Source organism: Erpetoichthys calabaricus, chromosome 1, assembly GCF_900747795.2.
Source record: "Erpetoichthys calabaricus chromosome 1, fErpCal1.3, whole genome shotgun sequence".
NCBI classification, from domain to species: domain Eukaryota; kingdom Metazoa; phylum Chordata; class Cladistia; order Polypteriformes; family Polypteridae; genus Erpetoichthys; species Erpetoichthys calabaricus.
The window spans coordinates 75,990,525-76,010,730 of NC_041394.2; the positions used below are offsets into that span (position 1 = coordinate 75,990,525).

Below are 20,206 nucleotides of genomic sequence, written 5' to 3' on the forward strand. Positions count from 1 at the left end.
CTTACAGGAATCAAAGGCAATATATAGCAACACATTCATGGCATATGCTGGATTTATGTCCAAGTGTCTGTTGATGGCGTTTTCATCTGATAGCCAAGACTCAGCCAATTCTCTGGCACTTTTAGTACTGGCCTTAAATTTTACTTTTACGTTGTCCCAGTTGAATGTGTGTCCTGTCGATTTAGTATGTGCATATATCAAAGATAGTGCGTCCTTTCTTCTGACGGCGTTGCGATGTTCCTGTACACGTGTTGAGATTCTTTTTGACGTTTGTCCTATGTATACCGCCGAGCAAGAATTGCATGGAATACTATAAACTGCGTTTCGTGTTTCGGCTGTCGATTTCTTGTTTTTAGCATTAAACAGGACCATGCGCAGATTGTTCGTGGGTTTATGTGTTATTCTGATGCCCCACTTGGTCAGGGTGCGTGCAGTGCCTTCTGACACATTACGGGAGTGAATGCGAGGTGGGGTGGGGGTTCTGATTTAAGTCGATTGTATGCTGATTCCGCAAACAATGCTACGCAGACAAGATTCTACACTTCGCCAGCAACCACCCGGTATCTCATAAATGGAGCTGCGTGAAAACCCTATTTAAACGAGTCCACACTCATTGTAATACCAAGGAAACAAAAATTAATGAGAGACGCTATCTCTTCCAACTTTTCACCTCGAACGGATACTCAAAAACATTCATTAATCGGAGTCTACACAGCAGACGCCAAAGGAATCAGCATACAATCGACTTAAATCAGAACCCCCACCCCACCTGGCATTCACTCCCGTATCACCATAATGTGTCAGAAGGCACTGCACGCACCCTGACCAAGTGGGGCATCAGAATAGCACATAAACCCACGAACAATCTGCGCATGGTCCCGTTTAATGCTAAAAACAAGAAATCGACAGCCGAAACACGAAACGCAGTTTATAGTATTCCATGCAATTCTTGCTCAGCGGTATACATAGGACAAACGTCAAAAAGAATCTCAACACGTGTACAGGAACATCGCAACGCCGTCAGAAGAAAGGACGCACTATCTTTGATATATGCACATACTAAATCGATGGGACACACATTCAACTGGGACAACATAAAAGTAAAATTTAAGGCCAGTACTAAAAGTGCCAGAGAGTTGGCCGAGTCTTGGCTATCAGATGAAAACACCATCAACAGACACTTGGACATAAATCCAGCATATGCCAACTTAAGAAGGACATGTACACAATAATTAAACTATACAACCACCCCCCCCCCCCCCCCCTTGATCATACTGACTTAGTCACCTCCAAACCCCCACTGAATGTGTTGCTATATATTGCCTTTGATTCCTGTAAGTCTAACCATTATCCTCTGATGAAGACCCCTGATAGGGGTTGAAAGCTCAGTTTTTTTTTTTTTTTTTAATTCCTATTTTATGATACGTGATTCGTTTTTTCTCCCTTTGTGGATCTCCAGCTGCAAATATATATATATATCTGTTTTCTGTGCTTGGGCACTGTTCCCGAATGCTACTGAACCGTGCTCGGGCCCACCTCTTCCAAGTGGGCCAGGGCACGATACGGTTGGCCTGGCACAGAGCGATCACACTAGTCAAACAAACTAGACTTTGCGGGATTAAATGCGGAAAATGTGCTTGGGCACAGAATGAATTGGCACTGTAAGTACATCCTTAAGGTTGTGAATTTTGGTTCCCATATTAAATAAGTAAATCTTGCATTCCTTCTCCCTGTAAATTTAGCATTGGAGTGATAAATATTTTTAAGTATTAAACATGAAATAGCTAGAAGAGTCAGGCTAGCAGACATTCCACATGCACAGTGTGGTCCACCTGACATTCCAGTGCTCGTTAGAATAAGCAGAAATACGCTGAAATTAAATGTTAATGTACAGCAGCTCAAAATTGGCAGATTTAAGTTTGGAGTCCTAAGCACTGGTGTCTTGATCAGAGTTTGTTCATGTTTTGCTACCACTGTCCCTGGTAAAGCCTTCTACCCCGTTACTGTCAAAAGAAAAAAAAAAATATGTTTAGTAATATTGGGATATAGGTTTCCTGAACCTTCTGTTTACTGAAATATTTGTGCTGTGACCTTAACAGATGGGTCTGGAATAAGGTGATTGGTAGTAGAACAACTTTGACAAATGAAATGAACAAATAGTGTGACTGGCTTTTATGGCTTAACCTTTACTTCAGAGCTTAAACTTACAGGGCCCATGTTGATGAAGTAAACCAAGCCTTTGTGGGTGGGGTGTGTCCAGAAATCAGTTATCGGATTCAGCCAAAAAGAATCTACATCTGTGTACCCCTAACATTGGGGAATTTTTTATAATGAAATTTAGTTAAATCCCTGACCATTGCAGATCCCACTTATCATATATATTATACAAACACTGATTTATTAGGGGACAGTTTAGAAATAGAATTAACAATTCATGTAATTCACATCTCCTAGGTGGGAAAGGGAAACTGTAGTATCCGAGGAAAATGTTAAAAGATTAACTATTTTCATTACAAGGATTTTATTTTAGTGAAAAAGTTGATTTATTAATACTAAATCTGCATAATTTGATGTGTGTGGGATTTATTACAGAATATTTTTTTTGGTAATATATGGTCTGGTCAGCCTTTGCAAAACTAATGTGAATTTAAAATTTTGACTGTACAACTTAGCTGGCTTGAGTATGAACGCAACATTTTTTTATTCTAGGCTTTTATTCAGCATACTGGTGTCTCTTATACCAAATTTCACTTGCTCTAGAAAAATTTGTATCACTTTAGACAGGTGGAGTTAAAATGTTATATCCAGTTCGACCCTGGTAAGATTTGAAATGTTTTTTTTTTGTTTTTTTTTGGTTACATTTCTGGTTGTTTTTGTCTATAGCTCTCCTAACCAAAAATTTGAATGTGTTAATCTAAACTAATTTGATTTGTCAGGAACTATTGCTTGCTGTTAACTGTTCTTAAAAGAATACTTATCTACTTTAATACTTGAGGTTTTGCTAATGGGCTTTTTTCTTATGCTCATTTCAGATGAACGTGAGGCTGTTCAAAAAAAGACTTTCACAAAATGGGTAAACTCTCACCTTGCAAGAGTGACTTGCCGCATTGGTGACCTTTACACAGATCTACGAGATGGCCGAATGCTTATCCGCTTGTTGGAAGTGTTATCAGGAGAGCAGCTGGTAGGTACACTTTTAAGCTTGTAGTTTCATTAAGCAAGTGCAAGTATTGTAACAGTCTCAAAGTACATGATATGTGTTAGATGTGGCCAAAATCTGCATTTGAAGTCTGTAGTCGCTCTAGCTATTATGTCAATCAATTCAATTTCATTTGTCATTCAGCAGAACATCCAAGATGTGCTGCAGAACGAAAATACAATGCACAAGACATTAATAAAAACACATAGTTAAAATCAGCCTACAATAAAATACTAAAATGTTTCATTTAAAAGACGAACGGCAGTAGGAAAAAAACTGTTTTTAAACCTGGTAGTTCTACATTTCAGGCTGCGGTACCTTCTGCTTGAGGGCATGAGGGAAAAGAGTTCAGAGGCAGGATAAGTAGGGTCTCTAGAAATCTGCACAGCTCTGGCCAGACAGCGTTGTTTTGCCAAATCTTGTACATTTGGCAACGGGGCTCCAATGATCCTCTCCGCAGCCCTCACCACTTTCCTCAGTGCTTTCCAGTCCGAAGCGCTGCAGCTCTCCTGCCACAGAGAGCTGCTGCTGGTTAGCACGCTCTCTCAGGTCCCTCTGTAAAAAGTGGTGAGGACTGACTTACTGAGATGGGCCCTCTTTAGCCTCCGCAGAAAGATCAAGCGCTGGTGAGCTTTCTTGATGACGGAGGAGGTGTGCAGGGACCAGGTGAGGTTGTTCGTCACATTAACTCCCAGGAACTTAGTAGACTGCACAATTTCCACAGCAGTGTTCTTAATGTAGACCGGGATGTGTATCAGCTGTTTCTTCCTGAAGTCGATCACCAGTTCTTTTGTTTTTTTCGACATTCAGTATCAGATTGTTTTTATCACACCATTCCACAAATGACTTCACCTCCTCTCTGTAATCCCCCTCCCCGTCACCTCGAATGAGACCCACCACTGTTGTGTCGTCCGCATACTTAATAATTTGGTTTGTGCTGAACTTGGCACAACAATCGTGGGTCATGAGCGTGAAGAGGAGGGGACTTAGAACACACCCCTGTGGAGAACCTGTGCTCAAGGAGATGGTATCTGATTTATTCTTTCCTACCCATACGTACTGTGGCCTATCCATTAGATTTCTAAACATCACAGACACTTGCAGGACAAACTCTGGTTTCGTTTGAACTGTTTGTGTAGTTCAACAAGTCAATAGAAATTTTAGTTGTTGATCTAAAGGGGACAATCAAGATAAATTTTATGATTCATCAATTTTAAGATCATACAATAAACAGTATTTAAGAACAAAATTGATACATTTAATAAAAACAACAAATGAATAAAATGACTGTTACTGTGTGTGTTTAATAAAAGAAACTTTTAGAAAATTTTAGTGACACAAGCATCCATACTCTTTAAGCAAGATGCATAGAAAAGATAGAAAGACAACAACAGCAAAGTATAGCCTTAAATCTGAAGCAGGGTGTACTTGAAGGTTTGCCTTACACGAATATTGCTATTAGTAACCCATGGGGCCGAAATTTAACCTGAAATGGGATGTTGAACCTTCTGGTGGAGCCTAACAAAAATGACATTTCTTAAAAAGCATTTGGATACAAGCATGTGGTAATAGTGTATCATTTGGAAAAGATTTAAAGCTTTTGTTTCAAATTTTGATCTTTGTGCTCTGTAATATTTAGCTGCTTAGGGAGACTGCTCTCACTTTAAAAGTAAAACTACAGAAAAGTGTCTGGGGCAAATTAGGTTAACAACATAATCATGATGAAAAATGTTTAAATTTAAAATCATCAAAATAATCCTTTTAATACACACCTTTTTTTTTTTTTTTTTTTTTTTTTTTTTTTTTTTTTTTTAATAAACTTAGTGACTTAAATTTATTCTTTTTTTATTGCTAATTGTTACACCTAGGAACCTAGACTGTAACATTGTAGTTACTAATCTAGATCCTTAACCACTATGTAATGGATATGTAATGGATTCCATGTTCCATTCCATCTTATTTCCTCCCTTTAAATAACTAAATTTAACAATTATCTGCTCGTAATATTAAAATTTTATCACTTAAATACAACTGAGAGTTTTGTTTTATTGACCTAGAATAATTTTTTTTGAAAGCTATACTCTTGATAACAAGACAATTGGTATTTGAGTTATTTATTAACCTATAAGGGCCATGTTATAATGTCCAGTACCTTACCATCTAGTCTGCACCATTTGCACAATGGGATCAGATTCTTCCATCATTTTAGAGATATCTTAACTGTACGAAAATGGCTCTTTCATTAAGAAAATTGTAAAATTGTTCTTATTTGTCTCATTTTTACATTTTACCTTAATTTTTAGCCCAAACCAACAAAAGGACGTATGCGAATTCACTGCTTGGAGAATGTAGACAAAGCTTTGCAGTTCCTCAAGGAGCAGAAGGTGCACCTAGAAAATATGGGCTCTCATGACATTGTGGATGGAAACCACAGACTCACATTAGGCCTCATCTGGACCATTATCCTACGTTTCCAGGTAAGACACTTTATTGTGGCCCTAACTGGTAATTTATTTTTCTTTCTTGTTTTGCCTTAAATTATCTCTCACACCTTTTAAAATATTTTTCTCTGCTTTTAATTTGGTGAATACTGTGTAATGCACCAGGGCTTTGAAGTCTTGGAAGTAATAGTATTATTACTGGAAGTTGCACTATTATTTATTGTATTGTTGTTATTACCGTATTTTTCGCACCATAAGATACACTTTTTTTTCCCCAAAAGAAGGTTGGAAATGTCTGTGTGTCTTATGGAACGAATATTGTGTCACAGACCATGATGTGTATTACCTGACAAAAGTCGACATCCAGGGGTAGAGGGCGACAAAACTCACTGTTACGTTACAGGCATTCCCTCTGTGCTTGGAGGAATGTTAGACTCATTGACTCGGCATCTAATCCTTGCGTGTGCGTGAGTTGCGAAATGTAAACAAAGGCAAGATGGCATCGACATCTCACGAGGGAGCGAAGCGAGTGCAGAAAACTAAATACTCGACAGACAATGTTTTGCGCATTATCACTGAGTTGGACTCTGATTTTTCAGAATCTGATTTTGTTGAGAGTGATCAGGAGATTGAACAAGAGAGTGAGGAACTGGCATCAGCTGATCGGGACACCAGCTGATGCCGCCCCAGCTGAGTGCATTCGTGCAGCCGATGCACCTATGGCAAGGTTCGTGTGGGAGGAATACCTAGACATTGATCCGTGTGAGCCAAACTGGCTACCGGACTTCACAAGACAGTATGGCTTGCTGTTGGACTCGACAGATTACCAGCCGCTGGACTACTTCAGGGTGTTCTTTCCTGAAGCTGCCTTTCAGCTACTGTCAGACGAGACAAACAGTTATGCAGAGCAATTTTTTTGAATGGAGGGCTGTGCTTGCACCGCATTCTCGTTTTTCAAACTGGAAACCCACAACAAAACACGAGATGAAGGGCTTTGTGGCATTACAAATATAGATGGGACTAGACTGGCGATATAACTTCAGGGAGCATTGGTCCAATCGTGCTTTGTCCCCTGGTGGCTTTGGACAGGTTATGCCGCGTGATGATAGGTACGTGCTCCTGCAGAGTGATTGTGAGCAACTGAGCTTCATAAATTCTGACACTAGTGATGAGGAGTTCTTGGGGTTTCCATAAAACTAGAAGAGTGCTTGAACCTTAAAGTCTCTCCTTATTTGTTAATGACAGTGATGATGTTTCTTAATACCGCTGTTGAATTTACATGGTTGAATTATTATTCTGCTATATTTTATTAAACATATTAGTACACCATTTGGTTCTGAATATTTTTTTTCTTGTTTTCCTCCTCTAAACCTAGGTGCGTCTAATGGTCAGGTGCGTCTTATGGTGCAAAAAATTAGGTATTTATTAGTTTAAATATTATGCAGTTTAATAATGGTAAAGTTGTTTAAAAAGTCACTTTAATGTGTCAGTGGACAGAGATTGTTAACATTAACAAAGTGTAGTTGGTTTGCGAAAAATATTTACTATTTATTCCTTTTCTAAGACATGTTCAGTGCAATACAACTTTTTACAAGGACCTCTGGATATTTTACTAAGTCTAAATGCCTCTTTGGGTGGTTGAAAATATGTTGTCAAAATTTTAGTTTAAGTTGTTGGCAAACTTTGTTCAATAAAAAGGTTCTATATTTTGACTGCATCTGTCATGCAATGTGATTCCTTGTCTTCATTAGTGCCACCCCCTTGAAAACTATCACTTTATTGGGTCCATGCAAACCTGTATTAATACTTGTGTGCACATTAAAATGTTTATTTGTACAATGTACAATTCTCATGACAGTGGAATAGGTTATTGTTAGCCAGTAATTGCAGTGGGAAATGTGGTTAACATCCACTCATGCATGGGGAAAAAAATACCGTCTAATACTGTGAAACCGGTATAATTTTGAAAAACACCGTGATATAGAATTTTGATCATACCGCCCAGCACTACTGTCAATTGTATGCCCACAGTAGGATATAGAAAAGGTGAAATATTTCAACAAAAGCTTTGCACTATAGTAGTGCTTAAATAGGTAATAATAACCATTGGCAACGTTTCTGTGCCACTTTTAACATCGATTAGGAAAATTCCAGTATTGGAAGTTTACACTGCTGCAGTATAACAACTGTGTGTAACATGTGTGACACATCAACCTTTTTATTTGCAACATTTACAGAAGCTAGAGAAAATAAAATTCTAGCTCAAACTTTTCGCCAAGCATTAATTACTGTCTTTCCTTAACAAAATAAGGACTTATTATAAGATGCATCATACACACCAATTTCACTTCTGAATAATGAAGTTAAGATACTCTCAAGTCCTAACTAGAAGGATTGAGAAAGTGCTTCCTTCGGTTATTTCACAAGATTTATTAAAGGCAGACACTTAGCTTCTAATCTTTGATACCTGTTTAACGTAATAAATTCACCCACAAAGTCTTAACACCCTGGAGATATTATTGTTGGATGTAGAAAAAGCATTTGATATGGTTGAATGGAACTACCTTTTCACTATATTGGAGAAATTTGGGTTTGGCCCGAACATTTGTGCATGGATCAAACTACTATATACCAGTCCAGAAACTTCAGTTTGTATTCACAACATTAATTCAGACTACTTTAAACTAGAATGTGGTACTAGACAAGGATGTCCCTTGTCACCACTGCTTTTCGCAATCGCATCGCATTGCAAGTCCACTATCAAAATGCTTATGAGATCAAGTTCTTCTCTGATAATCCCCTTAAACAGAAAATTTCTCTGTATGCAGATGATGTGGATTTGATATATGCAGTACCATAAAATACTGTGCCTGCAGTCCTGACAACATTAACAGAATTTCAAAAGATTTCTGGTCTCAGAATTAATTTAAAGTGTCCTCTTTCCAGTGAGTTCTCAAGCACACAATATTAGATTGGACACCTTCCCTTTTATCATCGCAGTTTAAATACCATGGGGTAAACATCGTAATTAAACATAAAGCTCTTTATCAAAAACATTTTGCCATCTGTATGGGAAAAATTGAGCAAGACTTCCATTGCTGGTCTACCCTTCATCTCACTTTAGCTGGAAGAATTAACTTTAAGATGAATGTCCTTCCTAAGCTTTTTTTGTTTCCAAACATCCCAACTTGCATCAATAAATCATTTTTTAAGAAATTAGATTCAACCATACCCTCATTTATTTGGAATTCAAAACATCCACATATCCAAAGGGCGACCCTACAGACTTAAGGCAGAAGGTGGCATGGCTGTACCTAATTTTTAATTTTATTACTGGGCGGCAAATATTCAAGCTATAAAAACCTGGACATTGACACAAATATTTGAATATACACAGGCTTGGTCAGCAATAGAAATAAAATCCTGCAGTACTTCTTTATATTCCTTGCTTTGTACCCCAGTAAGTACAAGTCATCCCCAATATACTAACAACCCAATTGTGCTTCACTCACTCAGAATATGGAACCAATGTAAAAAGCATTTTAAGATGGAGATTTTATCTGTGGCACATCTGCACAAGAACCACCTTTTTCCACCCTCTCAAATGTATGCAATTTTTAATTTCTGGAAAACATTCGGGATTAAGTCACTTAGAGATCTGTACATAGACAATGACTTTGCATCCTACGAACAATTACATTCCAAATTTAACTTTCCAGCAATACATTTCTTTCTCTACCTTCAAATTAGAACCTTTGTTAAACAAAACCTTCCCAATTTTCCTCGCCTCCCACCTACCTCTATGCCAGAAAAATTATCGATCAGTCTTGAGGACTGATCAATGCACAGAATTCACTCGAGCTCCATATGCACAAAGCATACGATTATTCAACTTAAAATTGTATATCGAGCACATCTACCTCGTTTAAAATTGTCCAAAATGTTTCCAAGGCAAGATCCAACCTGCAAATGTTGCAATCAAGTTCTAGCTTCATTGGGCCATATGTTTTGGGCCTGCACCAAATTAACATAATTCTGGACCAAAATCTTTAAATGCCTTTCAAACAGCCTTGGTGTCACTATCCCTCCTAATCCATTAATAGCAGTATTTGGTGTACTTCCAGATGGGCTTAAAGTGGAGAAGGACAAACAAACTTTAATTGTCTTTACTTCACACTTGGCACATATTCTTCCAGTTGAGCAAGATAAGTCTCTTAACTCTCCTATTTAGTGGGTAACTGATGTTATATACTATTTGAAATTGGGAAAAAATGAAATTCTCACTTAGAGGATCTGTACAGAACTTTGTCAAAACTTGGCAGGACCTAATCAATAACATTTTAGAATAAACATTTTAATTGAGGAAGCAGATTCTCTCCCTTTTTTATTCTATTTATTTTTATTCATTTATTAATTTATTTACTTATTTTTACTAGTTTAAAGTTTTACTCTGGTAGCTTAGCTCTCTTTCTCAAGGGTGGGGGTTGATTTGTTTCAAACCTAGTTTTGTAAAAATTGTCTTGTTTATACAGGATGTTACTTGATTTTAATAAAATCAATAAAATGCAAAAAAAAAAAAACCGAGAGAAGCTTAGTTTACAGTTTACTGTTGAAGCACTCTATATGTGCATATAAACAAATGTCAAAATGATGAATTTTTCTATATTCCCAAGGATATAAATTCAACATAAAGAAATGAATTATTAGTAAAATATATGTTTAACTATTTTGTTTTTTTATGTTCTTTCCTTTTAGGAATGTGTTAGATATCATTTGGACCAATTTAGATTTTCTTCATAGTATTATATTTCACATTAATTTTGATTCCAACCCCCCCCACCACCCCCCACCCCACGGAATGGCACTGCAATTATATATAATATACTATATGATAACTATATTAAATATAGTAACCATGTTCATCCTGCAATCTACTGTTACAAGCAGGTGTGTGTTGTAGGGAGTTCCACCAATTACAACAAGAAGCCCACGACACACACGAGCATCCTACTGTTAGTAAGAGTTTAATTCTAATAGGTTCGGAAATGGCAGAACCTTAGCCCCAATTTGATCCCCTTTTCTGATGCTGACCTTTTGTAAACCGGGAAAATAACCACCCAGACCAAATTATTCCAATGAAACAATTAGTATATTTATTGGAAAATTCCAAAAAGAATTATATACATCCCCTTAGAATACCATACATTAAGTGAACCGAACAAATTAATAAAATGGGAGTACAACCTAATAACCACCTCTATAATGGAACCGTGCTCTTGCAGGAAAAAATGGTAACGGAAAAGAAAAGGAAATTATACACCTACTTACAGACAGAACTTTAATATAATTAACACATACATATATACACGTATATAAAACGTTCAAACACCTCTCTTTTACCCTACCATAAACATCCCCCAGTTCCTTTTGTTAAAAAAAAGTATCCTTATTCATGTTTGTCTCAATGGTCCATCTTGCATGGATATTCCACAGTTAAATCCAGATTACAGGTAAAATAGAATAATTGGTGTGCTTTCCTTTTAAGTTATAATGGAGTGTTCTCATTTACTGAAGAGTAATATTTAATGGAGAAGTCACATTAATTCAAGTTTCAAATGTCAGACTCCCAATGCTTTAATTTTCCAAATCTCTTCCTCCATTTTATTGCATTTATCCCAAATTTTATGATTGTTTTTATGCATTGAAGATTAATCCATAATTAATAACTCCTGTTAAACAGCCATTGTTCTGTTGCTTTCAAAGTACCTCCTCATTACTGCTTCTGTCTGCAATAAGAATCCAGAATTAGCTATTGAGCAAGACTGACTACCTTCAGTAAATACTTGTAAATGGAGTCAGCAACTTATCTGTTCCAGTAACATTTAAATATATTGATTTGTGCATTCACCAAGTAATGTTTTAGTTGTTGTACTAATGAACATTAAAAGACCCAACATACTGTCACATTCTGAGCTGTGAGCTACACAATTGAAACTAACAAACCATAAGAACATAAGAAATTCACCAAACTAGTGGAGATCATTTAGTCCATCAGGCTTTTTTGTTTAGCTAATAGCTAAGCTGTCTCAATATCCCCTCCAGATACTTATTACAAGTTGTCAAGGTTTCTGCTTCAACTACATGTCTCGGTAGTTTATTCCAGATTCCTGCAACTCCTGAATGAAGTTCTAAGTGCACTTCCCCTTTTAATATATTAAAAAAGAAATCTACTACTTTGAGAATAAAGTAACAGATCAAGCCTTTTAGCATTAAATAAACTAGACAAGAAAACTGAAGTCTCCTCATTCAATAAAATCCAAAGCAATATCTTCAGAGTTGTTATTGTTATTTCTACTATGAGTCTGAGTAGAAAGACAGGGAAAGCTAAGGAATTAGATAGAGATACACTTTTAGTGATGTTTATTATGATGAGATATGAGAATGGCTTATTAAGGCACTCTGTCCAACATCTGACTATTCTTTATATGAAAGTGTATTTTTGTTGAAACTAAACTTTGTATAGAAAGTGAAATTAGTGTTTTTCTCTTCCTATGTCATAATTCTGACACAAATGTAATGTTTTCTGATTCGTTCTCAGCAGTAAACCACATGGTTTTGCAACCCAGCTAAATGCATTAATCTGCATTACATGTTGTATCATTGGAGTTGTGCCTTGTGCTTCAAAATGCTATCTTGTTTTTATTTTGAGGCGGAGTGGTGGCTCTGAGGCTAAGGATCTGTGCTGGTATCCAGAAGGTTGCCGGTTCGAATCCCCGTCACTGCCAAATGAGATCCTACTCTGCTGGGCCCTTGAGCAAGACCCTTAACCTGTAATTGCCCCAGGGACGCTGTACAATGGCTGACCCTGCGCTCTGACCCCAAGGGGTATGCGAAAACTAACAAATTCCTAATACAAGAATTTGTATAAGGCGAAATAAAAAAAAAAAAAAAAAAAAAAAGTAAGGCTTATTTTGTCACTTTTGTAGACCTGCCACTTCACTTGACAATTGTCTTTCTTTTTACTTGCAACAAATGTCATTAGCACTGCCTTTTTGGATTTTCATCTGGATACTTTGATTTTCTTACCTTTGGTTACTTTTAATACCATGGGCAAAATGTACTACCTCTTACAGGGTTTGTCAAGCAAATTCAGTCTAAATTAAAACGATCAATTTACTTACATTGTGTACCTAATGTTCAGAAATGTATTAAAATGTACTGTGTTAATATAAGAAAAGAACTTACCTAGGCATATAAAACACACACTTACAGAATTAATGATCTTTTTGATCCCCCTCTCGATCTATATTTAAAAATGATGATACAAAACGTATATGGCCCAGTATAGTATATAGTATATTTGTCACATATAGACTATACAGTATATCTATTATATTTATGTGGTATACTATGATGTAGTAGATTTTTGGTTTTTAAGTGTTATGGTTGCCTCTGACAAAATGCTGGTGACAATAAGAATTAAGTTGACTTGCTGGCTTATGGGTATGTAAAATGTATTTTAAATGTAGGACTATAGCCAAGATTGTCACTTATTAGTGCTGTTAAACAGATTAATTTTTAGTAGATGCTCATTTAGATATCTCTGAGCTGACACTAGCTTTTAAAAAACCTATTGTGTACATAAACAGCTGCTCTAGGTTCACCATTAGGTAGGTGGATTAGATTACTTGATTATATCTTAGCAGTAAGACAGACCGGTAGTACAATGTAAGTATAGCAGATGTGCTGTTGTAAGTGGGCATGTTCCAACTGTTTATAAGGAATTGGTGCCTTTTTGGAGATAAATAATATTTAAGACTAGGGTGGTTGCCATAACTTTTTAGCTGAAGGGAATCTTCAGCTAAAATTCAAGAAAGTCTGTGCATTAACTTTAATGAAAAGTATTTGCTTTATAGTGCATCGGCAGACGTACTAACCTTGCCCATATATTTTCTTGTGGCAAGGGCGTCTTATTTTTGTTTTGCAGACTCCTGTTATTTGAAGTTAGTCACACAGTGTATTTTAGGAAGGAAACTTGGTGGAATAACTTACAGATATTACGATATGTTAATGTAAATTATATAATGTATTAAGACTTTTAATTTGATAAATACTTGCTGAAATTTCAATTAAAATCATTGTCACTTACAGGCATTTACTAGATGAATGATCAGTTATGTATTCAGTACCATAACATTGTCATAGTACTTTAGTAAAAAATCTGAAGTCATTTAATTTTGGTAATTTGTTACTTATATATGTGTAATCTGTATCTCATTCTATCACATTCACCTGTTTCACAAGTAGAGCCTTTTCAGCAATTTTTTTTAAACATATCCTTCTTAAAAGGAACTATGTAACCATTGAATGTAAATCTACACATTATATGCTCACACTGTTATGTTTTGGAAATTAAGGAGATGTTTGTTGATGATGCAAACTAGAAATTACGCGTTCACCCTGAGACTCATGGGAATTGGTGTCGAGGAGAACTTAAATCATGTAGTAAAGTTTCTGTTACTTTACCTGTTATGAGATGAGCCTTTTGTGTCAGGTTGTAAAAACAGTTTAATGGGTTTGCATATCACTATTTTTAAGCAGTTATTTTAAAGTAGACCAGGAACTTTTGCAAATATATGTGTTGTGTTAGCAAGATCTTCACAAATGGAGCATAAAACAAAAATAGGTGAAAAGAACTATGCTGGTGGCTGGTAAATCCTAGCCTTTGGTGGGCTAGGATGCAAGTCACTGCACCTAGCATTAAAGCAGTATTTTTTCTTTATCCCTACTCCTGTTTCTTTAGAGTTACGCTTTTACCTTTAATGGTGTAGCAATGATTCATTATCTGCTTGTTTCGGAGTTATAATTTATAGTTAACTGACCAAAGTACCTCACATTGCCTGGGGCATAATGGGTTAAGGTAAAAGAGCAAATATTTGTTTTTTAAATATTTACCCTTTTGCCCCTCCCTGGCTGAAATGCTAGTGTCCCATCCATTATCTACACTTACCCTCTCTTATCAATTTTTCTGTTGTTAAAGAGTCAAGAATTTGTTGTTTTTGTGTAAAATTTAATTCCATAGTGGTGGTAACTCCTTACTGGTTTACTGTGGCTTCACAAATAGATGTTTAATAGCACAATAATAAAATGGTTGACATTTTGAATAAGTGAATCATTGATGCACCATGTAATCTGGGCAAACACTCTTGAATTCAGCTAACACAATTTAGCATACAATTACATGCAGAATTTCATGAAGATCAAAAACAAAAGCAACATTTATTTCTATACTTTGATACTGTTGTATAGAACACTCAGTGTCAACAAATCGGTCATTAGAAGAAAAAAAAAGAATTGAAATTAGGAAACAAAAATCATAAAATAAGTCAATACAGGCTTACATAACATAGATATATAATTAATAGAAAGCCAGAGTCCTTATAGTATCATATTCTAAGTCTCTAAATTAATACAATGATAACATCACATGGCTTATAGAACAGAAAGAAAAAAAAAATCGATCTGCAGGGATTCCGAGGCCAAAAGACCATCCAGCCCCCCCACTGAGGGTTGAAATGAGGTTCCTAGTCTGAAAAATGGATAAATAACTTCAAACTAAGCTGAAAAATACAAAAGATTGGTAGATAGTATGATTTTATTTATATGCATATACCAAAACGGACTGTTTCACCATTTTTTTGTGATTAGCCATAGTTGTAACTATGTGTCAAAAGATGAAAGAATATTGATATAATTATCACCATAATTCCACAGTTCATTTTATGTGGTTTGGCAGTCATGTTTTACATAAAGTTTCATTTCAGAAATGTTGCAAACATGGCTCTGTGCTTTAAATATGTACACATTGTGTACCAGTTAGTTAAATTTAACTAACAAGACACCATTGAACACCAGGGGCAGAAGCGTGATCTCTGGGGCACAGTTCTCCAGATGAGCATGCTGCTCAACTTGGAAAGAAAGCAGGCAGCAGCTAATATATAGATAGAACTTTATTTGTCTCCAGGGGCAGTTTGGCTTTTTACAGAAGTGCTTTAAATAAATAAATAAATCCTAAGAATGTACTCTTCCACTCACTACCCTTTGAGTCTTAAGGTCTTTATAAAAAAAACTGGTCTCCCAGTTACTAGGGATGCTCCGATTGATTGGCCACTGATCTAAATCATCCTCTTTTCACTAAAAAGTCTGTATTGATGATCTGTAAATTGGCAGATCACAAAATCCGATCTTTTCAGCCCCAGTTTTCTAAGCTTTACAGTAGTTTGGATGCAGTGGTCCTTTACACAAGGTATTACAGTAGTTGAGTAAGTGCAGCAAACTTCATGTAGAGTAAAAAGAGTTGAGACTTGTTTTATCAGAGAACTTAACCTTTATGTTAAAGAAGATGGTGTAATAAACTGTAAAAACAGAATCTGAGAAATTGTACTGTGTTTTTAGACAAACGGCAAGAAAAACTACTTCAGTGAATTCAGATCTTTCTATTTTGTTCTTTAAAATATACACTGTTTCTGTTTGGACAGCAAGATTGCTTCAAGTGAAGCATCTTACATTTTTTAATTGGAAAAAGAAAAGATGAATTTGAAATAGCTGCTTACAATAGGTACAGTATATTAGCTTAACAGCAAAATGTATCTTTTACTTATAAATCTGCTAAGCATGTTAGTCTTGTGTCTTCTTGATAAACAGCTAATGACCATATGATGCAATTGCAGCTTTTTAAAACATTTGTACTGTGTTTAATATTTGTTGCTGTGTCTCATACAGTACACATTTTTGGTAAGAAAAGTACTACATAACTAAAATGGTAATCCATATTTTGTAATTACAGCTCAAGAATTCCGATTGTAATACACTGCTGATACACTGAAGAAAAAAACGCCTCTTTATAAATATAGTAAATGTATATTTTAACGACCTTAAAAGGTGGATAATGATTAAAAATGACAAAATCTATAAGAACACATATATTTACATTTAACCAGTGTTTAATTGCCAGTATTAATTGATTGATTGATTGATTGAGAGTGTGTCTGTATATAAAATAGTTGTGCCCATAAGTTTACATACCCTTGCAGAATTTGTGAGATTTGTACCATGCTTTAAAGAGAGCATGACTGATCAGGCAAAAGACATTCATTTACTTTTAATGGAATCCAAGTTAAATGATAAGGCATCACAAAACAGCACCACATTTAACCAAAACATAGTAATAAGGAAAATAATGAGATGGTCCCAGTTCAAAAGTTTGCATACCCTTAGTTCTTACTATTGTTTATTGTCCACTTTACCATCAATGGTGGCATTTAGAATTTTGTGATAGTTGTGGATAAGGCCCTTGAATTTCTCAAGTGGTAGAGCTGCACATTCTTGGCGAAAAGCCTCCTAGTCCCATAAATTCTTGCGTTGCTTTACAGGAACTGTATGTTTAATAAAAATAATATATTTTATTTATATATATTCCCTTTCCCATGCTCAAGGTGCTTTGCAGAGTCTCAAAGAAACAGCAAATATATGTAACATTGAATACAGATATTTCTTAAATAGAACATTAAAATGCACAGTTACAGGATATACAAAGGCATTAAATAGAATAAAAGACAATAAACAAGAGTAAAATACTAAATTCAGTACTAAAAGTAGGCCTAGCAAATAGCATCATTTGTCATATAACCACATGCAAATTATACTAAGCATCTGGAGAGTGAGGAAGACTGAAAGAGGAGGCAAAATGTCAGGTTAAATTAAAAGCCTTCCTGAACAGATGAGATTTAAGTGGTGGTGTTGTGGTTTTTTTTTTGTTTTGTTTTTTTTTAAATGAATGGGGTCCGCTGATCTTATTAATTTTGGGAGGTCATTCCAAAGTCTGGGTGCTATACAGCTAAAGGCCCTGTCACCCATACAGTGCAGGTTACTATGGGGTACAACAAGATCACCAGAATCGGAGGACCTTAGTGGGTGAACAGGAGAATAATGACGGAGAAGGTCACTGATGTAGTTTTGTATGAGATTATTTAAAACTTTGTGTAGGTTAAGAACATAATTTATGTTCAATTCTGTAAGACATAAGGAGCCAGTGAAGGCAAAGCAGGATGGTTGTCATGCGCTTAGTTTTGCTGGTCTGTGATAGGACTCTTGCATCAGCGTTTTGAATCAGCTGGAGCTGCATTATAAGATTAGAAGCGGCTCCTGCCAGTAGAGAGGTACAATATAATTGATGCGGGGTGTTATAAAAGCATGGACTAGTTTCTCAGCATTAGAAAATGAGAGAATTGAGTGAACATGGGATTTGTCACGGAGGTGAAAGTAGACAAGTTCCTTAATGTGGTTTTTGTTGGTGGAATAAAGATCATGCATTAGAAGAAAGTCTGATGAGATCACCGTCAAGAGTGACTGAACAGGAGCTCATTTTCTTAAGTTATACTTTTGTGCCAATTTGCAGGAGTTCAGTTTTGTTACAGTTTATTTTGGAGGGTAGTGCCAGAGATATTCAGTTATGTTCTCCATTCTGGAGAGTAGAATGTCATGTCTGACAGTGTCAAATGCTGTACTAAGATCTCTAACAAAATGAATATGCTGGTTTGTCAGAGTCTGCTGCCATTAGTGTCAGCATCAGGACCAGACTTTTTTTTAACTGGTGGGTTACAGAAGCGATTTTAAAAGTGACTGGTACAAAGCCATTGTCAAGGGGATATCCAGTATCTCACAAAAGTGAATACACCCCTCACATTTTTGTAAACATTTTATTATATTTTTTCTTGGGTCAACACTGAAGATATGACACTTTGATACAATGTAAAGTAGTCGGTGTACAGCTTGTGTAACAGAGTAAATTTGCTGTCCCCTCAAAAATAACTCAACACAGCCATTAATGTCTAAACCACTGGTAACAAAAGTGAGTACACCCCTAAGTGAAAAATGTCCAAATTGTGCTCAATTAACCATTTTCCCTACCTGGTATCATGTGACTTGTTAGTGTTACAAGGTCTCGGGTGTGAATGGGGAGCAGGTGTGTTAAATTTGGTGTTAAATCGCTCTCACACTTTCTCATACTGGTCACTGGAAGGTCAACATGGCACCTCATGGCATAGAACTCTCTGAGGATCTGAAAAAAAAGAATTGTTGCTCTACATAAAGATGGCCTCGGCTATAAGAAGATTGCCAACACCCTGAAACTGAGCTGCAGCACGGTGGCCAAGACCATACAGCGGTTTAACAGGACAGGTTCCACTCAGAATAGGCCTCACCATGGTCGACCAAAGACTTAGAGTGCACATACTCAGTGTCATATCCAGAGGGTTGTCCCCTCCCTTTGTAAACTGGGCCGCAGGGCAGTATTCCAACATAACGACCTCAAACACGCTTCCAAGACGACCACTGCTTTGCTAAAGAAACTGAGGGTAAAGGTGCTGGACTGGTCAAGCACGTCTCCAGACCTAAACCCTATTGAGCATCTGTGGGGCATCCCCAAATGGAAGGTGGAGGAGCGCAAGGTCTCTGACATCTACCAGCTCTGTGATGTCGTCATGGAGGAATGGAAGAGGATTCCAGTGGCAGCCTGTGAAGCTCTAGTGAACTCCATGTCCAAGAGAGTTAAGGCAGTGCTGGAAAATAATGGTGGCCACACAAAATATTGACACTTTGGACACAATTTGGACATTTTTCACTTAGGAGTGTACTCACTTTTGTTGCCAGCGGTTTAGACATTAATAGCTGTTTGTTGAGTTATTTTGAGGGGACAGCAAATTTATACTGTTATACAAGCTGTACACTGACTACTTTACATTGTGTCAGTGTCATATCTTCAGTGTTGTCCCATGAAAAGATATAATAAAATATTTACAAAAATGTGAGGGATGTACTCACTTTTGTGTGAGATACTGTATATATTGTTGTAACATTCAAGATTATGGCATAAAGGCAGGATTTAAGAAATGTGGTGGGGAATAGGGTCCAGTACACATGTAGTAGGCCTCCTCTTACAGAGCAGGTCAGCAAACACTTTTCTCATGGTTCATAGATTCAGGTCTTGGACAAACAGAAAGTGTATTTATGTTTGTATTTTTTTTTTTGTTGTTGTTTTTTTTTTCCCCATTTCGAAATGCATCTTTCTTTCGTTCTGCAGATTCAGGATATCAGTGTAGAGACGGAAGATAACAAAGAGAAGAAATCTGCCAAAGATGCACTGCTTCTGTGGTGTCAAATGAAGACTGCTGGGTGAGAATTACCAGTACTTTAGTTTAATAGGAGTTTATTGTTAATGAACAAATTTTGTTTGCTAAAATTTTAGCCTATCCTCTCTTAGCACAGACAACCATGTTGGAGAGATGATGTAATTTGTTGGTTGGCATTAAGTTTTTTTCCCCATTTTGGAATACATAAATTATACTGTTTGTGGTTTTTTTTTGTTTTTTTTTTTTTCCCTTCAGGGTGAGGTAGTATATCTGATAACTGAAAGTATGAATGTGTGACTTTGTTTACAAACACTTTGATTTTCTATCACATGGAGCAGACTGTAACAAGGTAGTCTGTGTATTTGACTCCATAAATT

At 36.4% G+C, this 20,206-nt stretch overlaps 1 protein-coding gene across 3 annotated transcripts in view; it reads left to right on the top strand.

Annotated features, from left to right (window-relative positions):
• The window catches only part of LOC114652128 (spectrin beta chain, non-erythrocytic 1), a 316,386-nt gene that overhangs the window by 201,878 nt on the left and 94,302 nt on the right, over positions 1–20,206 (top strand). For all 3 annotated transcript variants that reach the window (XM_051935324.1, XM_028802342.2, XM_051935326.1), the window contains 3 exons: positions 3,033–3,184; positions 5,503–5,676; positions 19,781–19,872. In XM_051935324.1, coding sequence (XP_051791284.1) covers positions 3,033–3,184; positions 5,503–5,676; positions 19,781–19,872 — 418 coding nt within the window. The remainder of the gene's footprint in view (positions 1–3,032; positions 3,185–5,502; positions 5,677–19,780; positions 19,873–20,206) is intronic.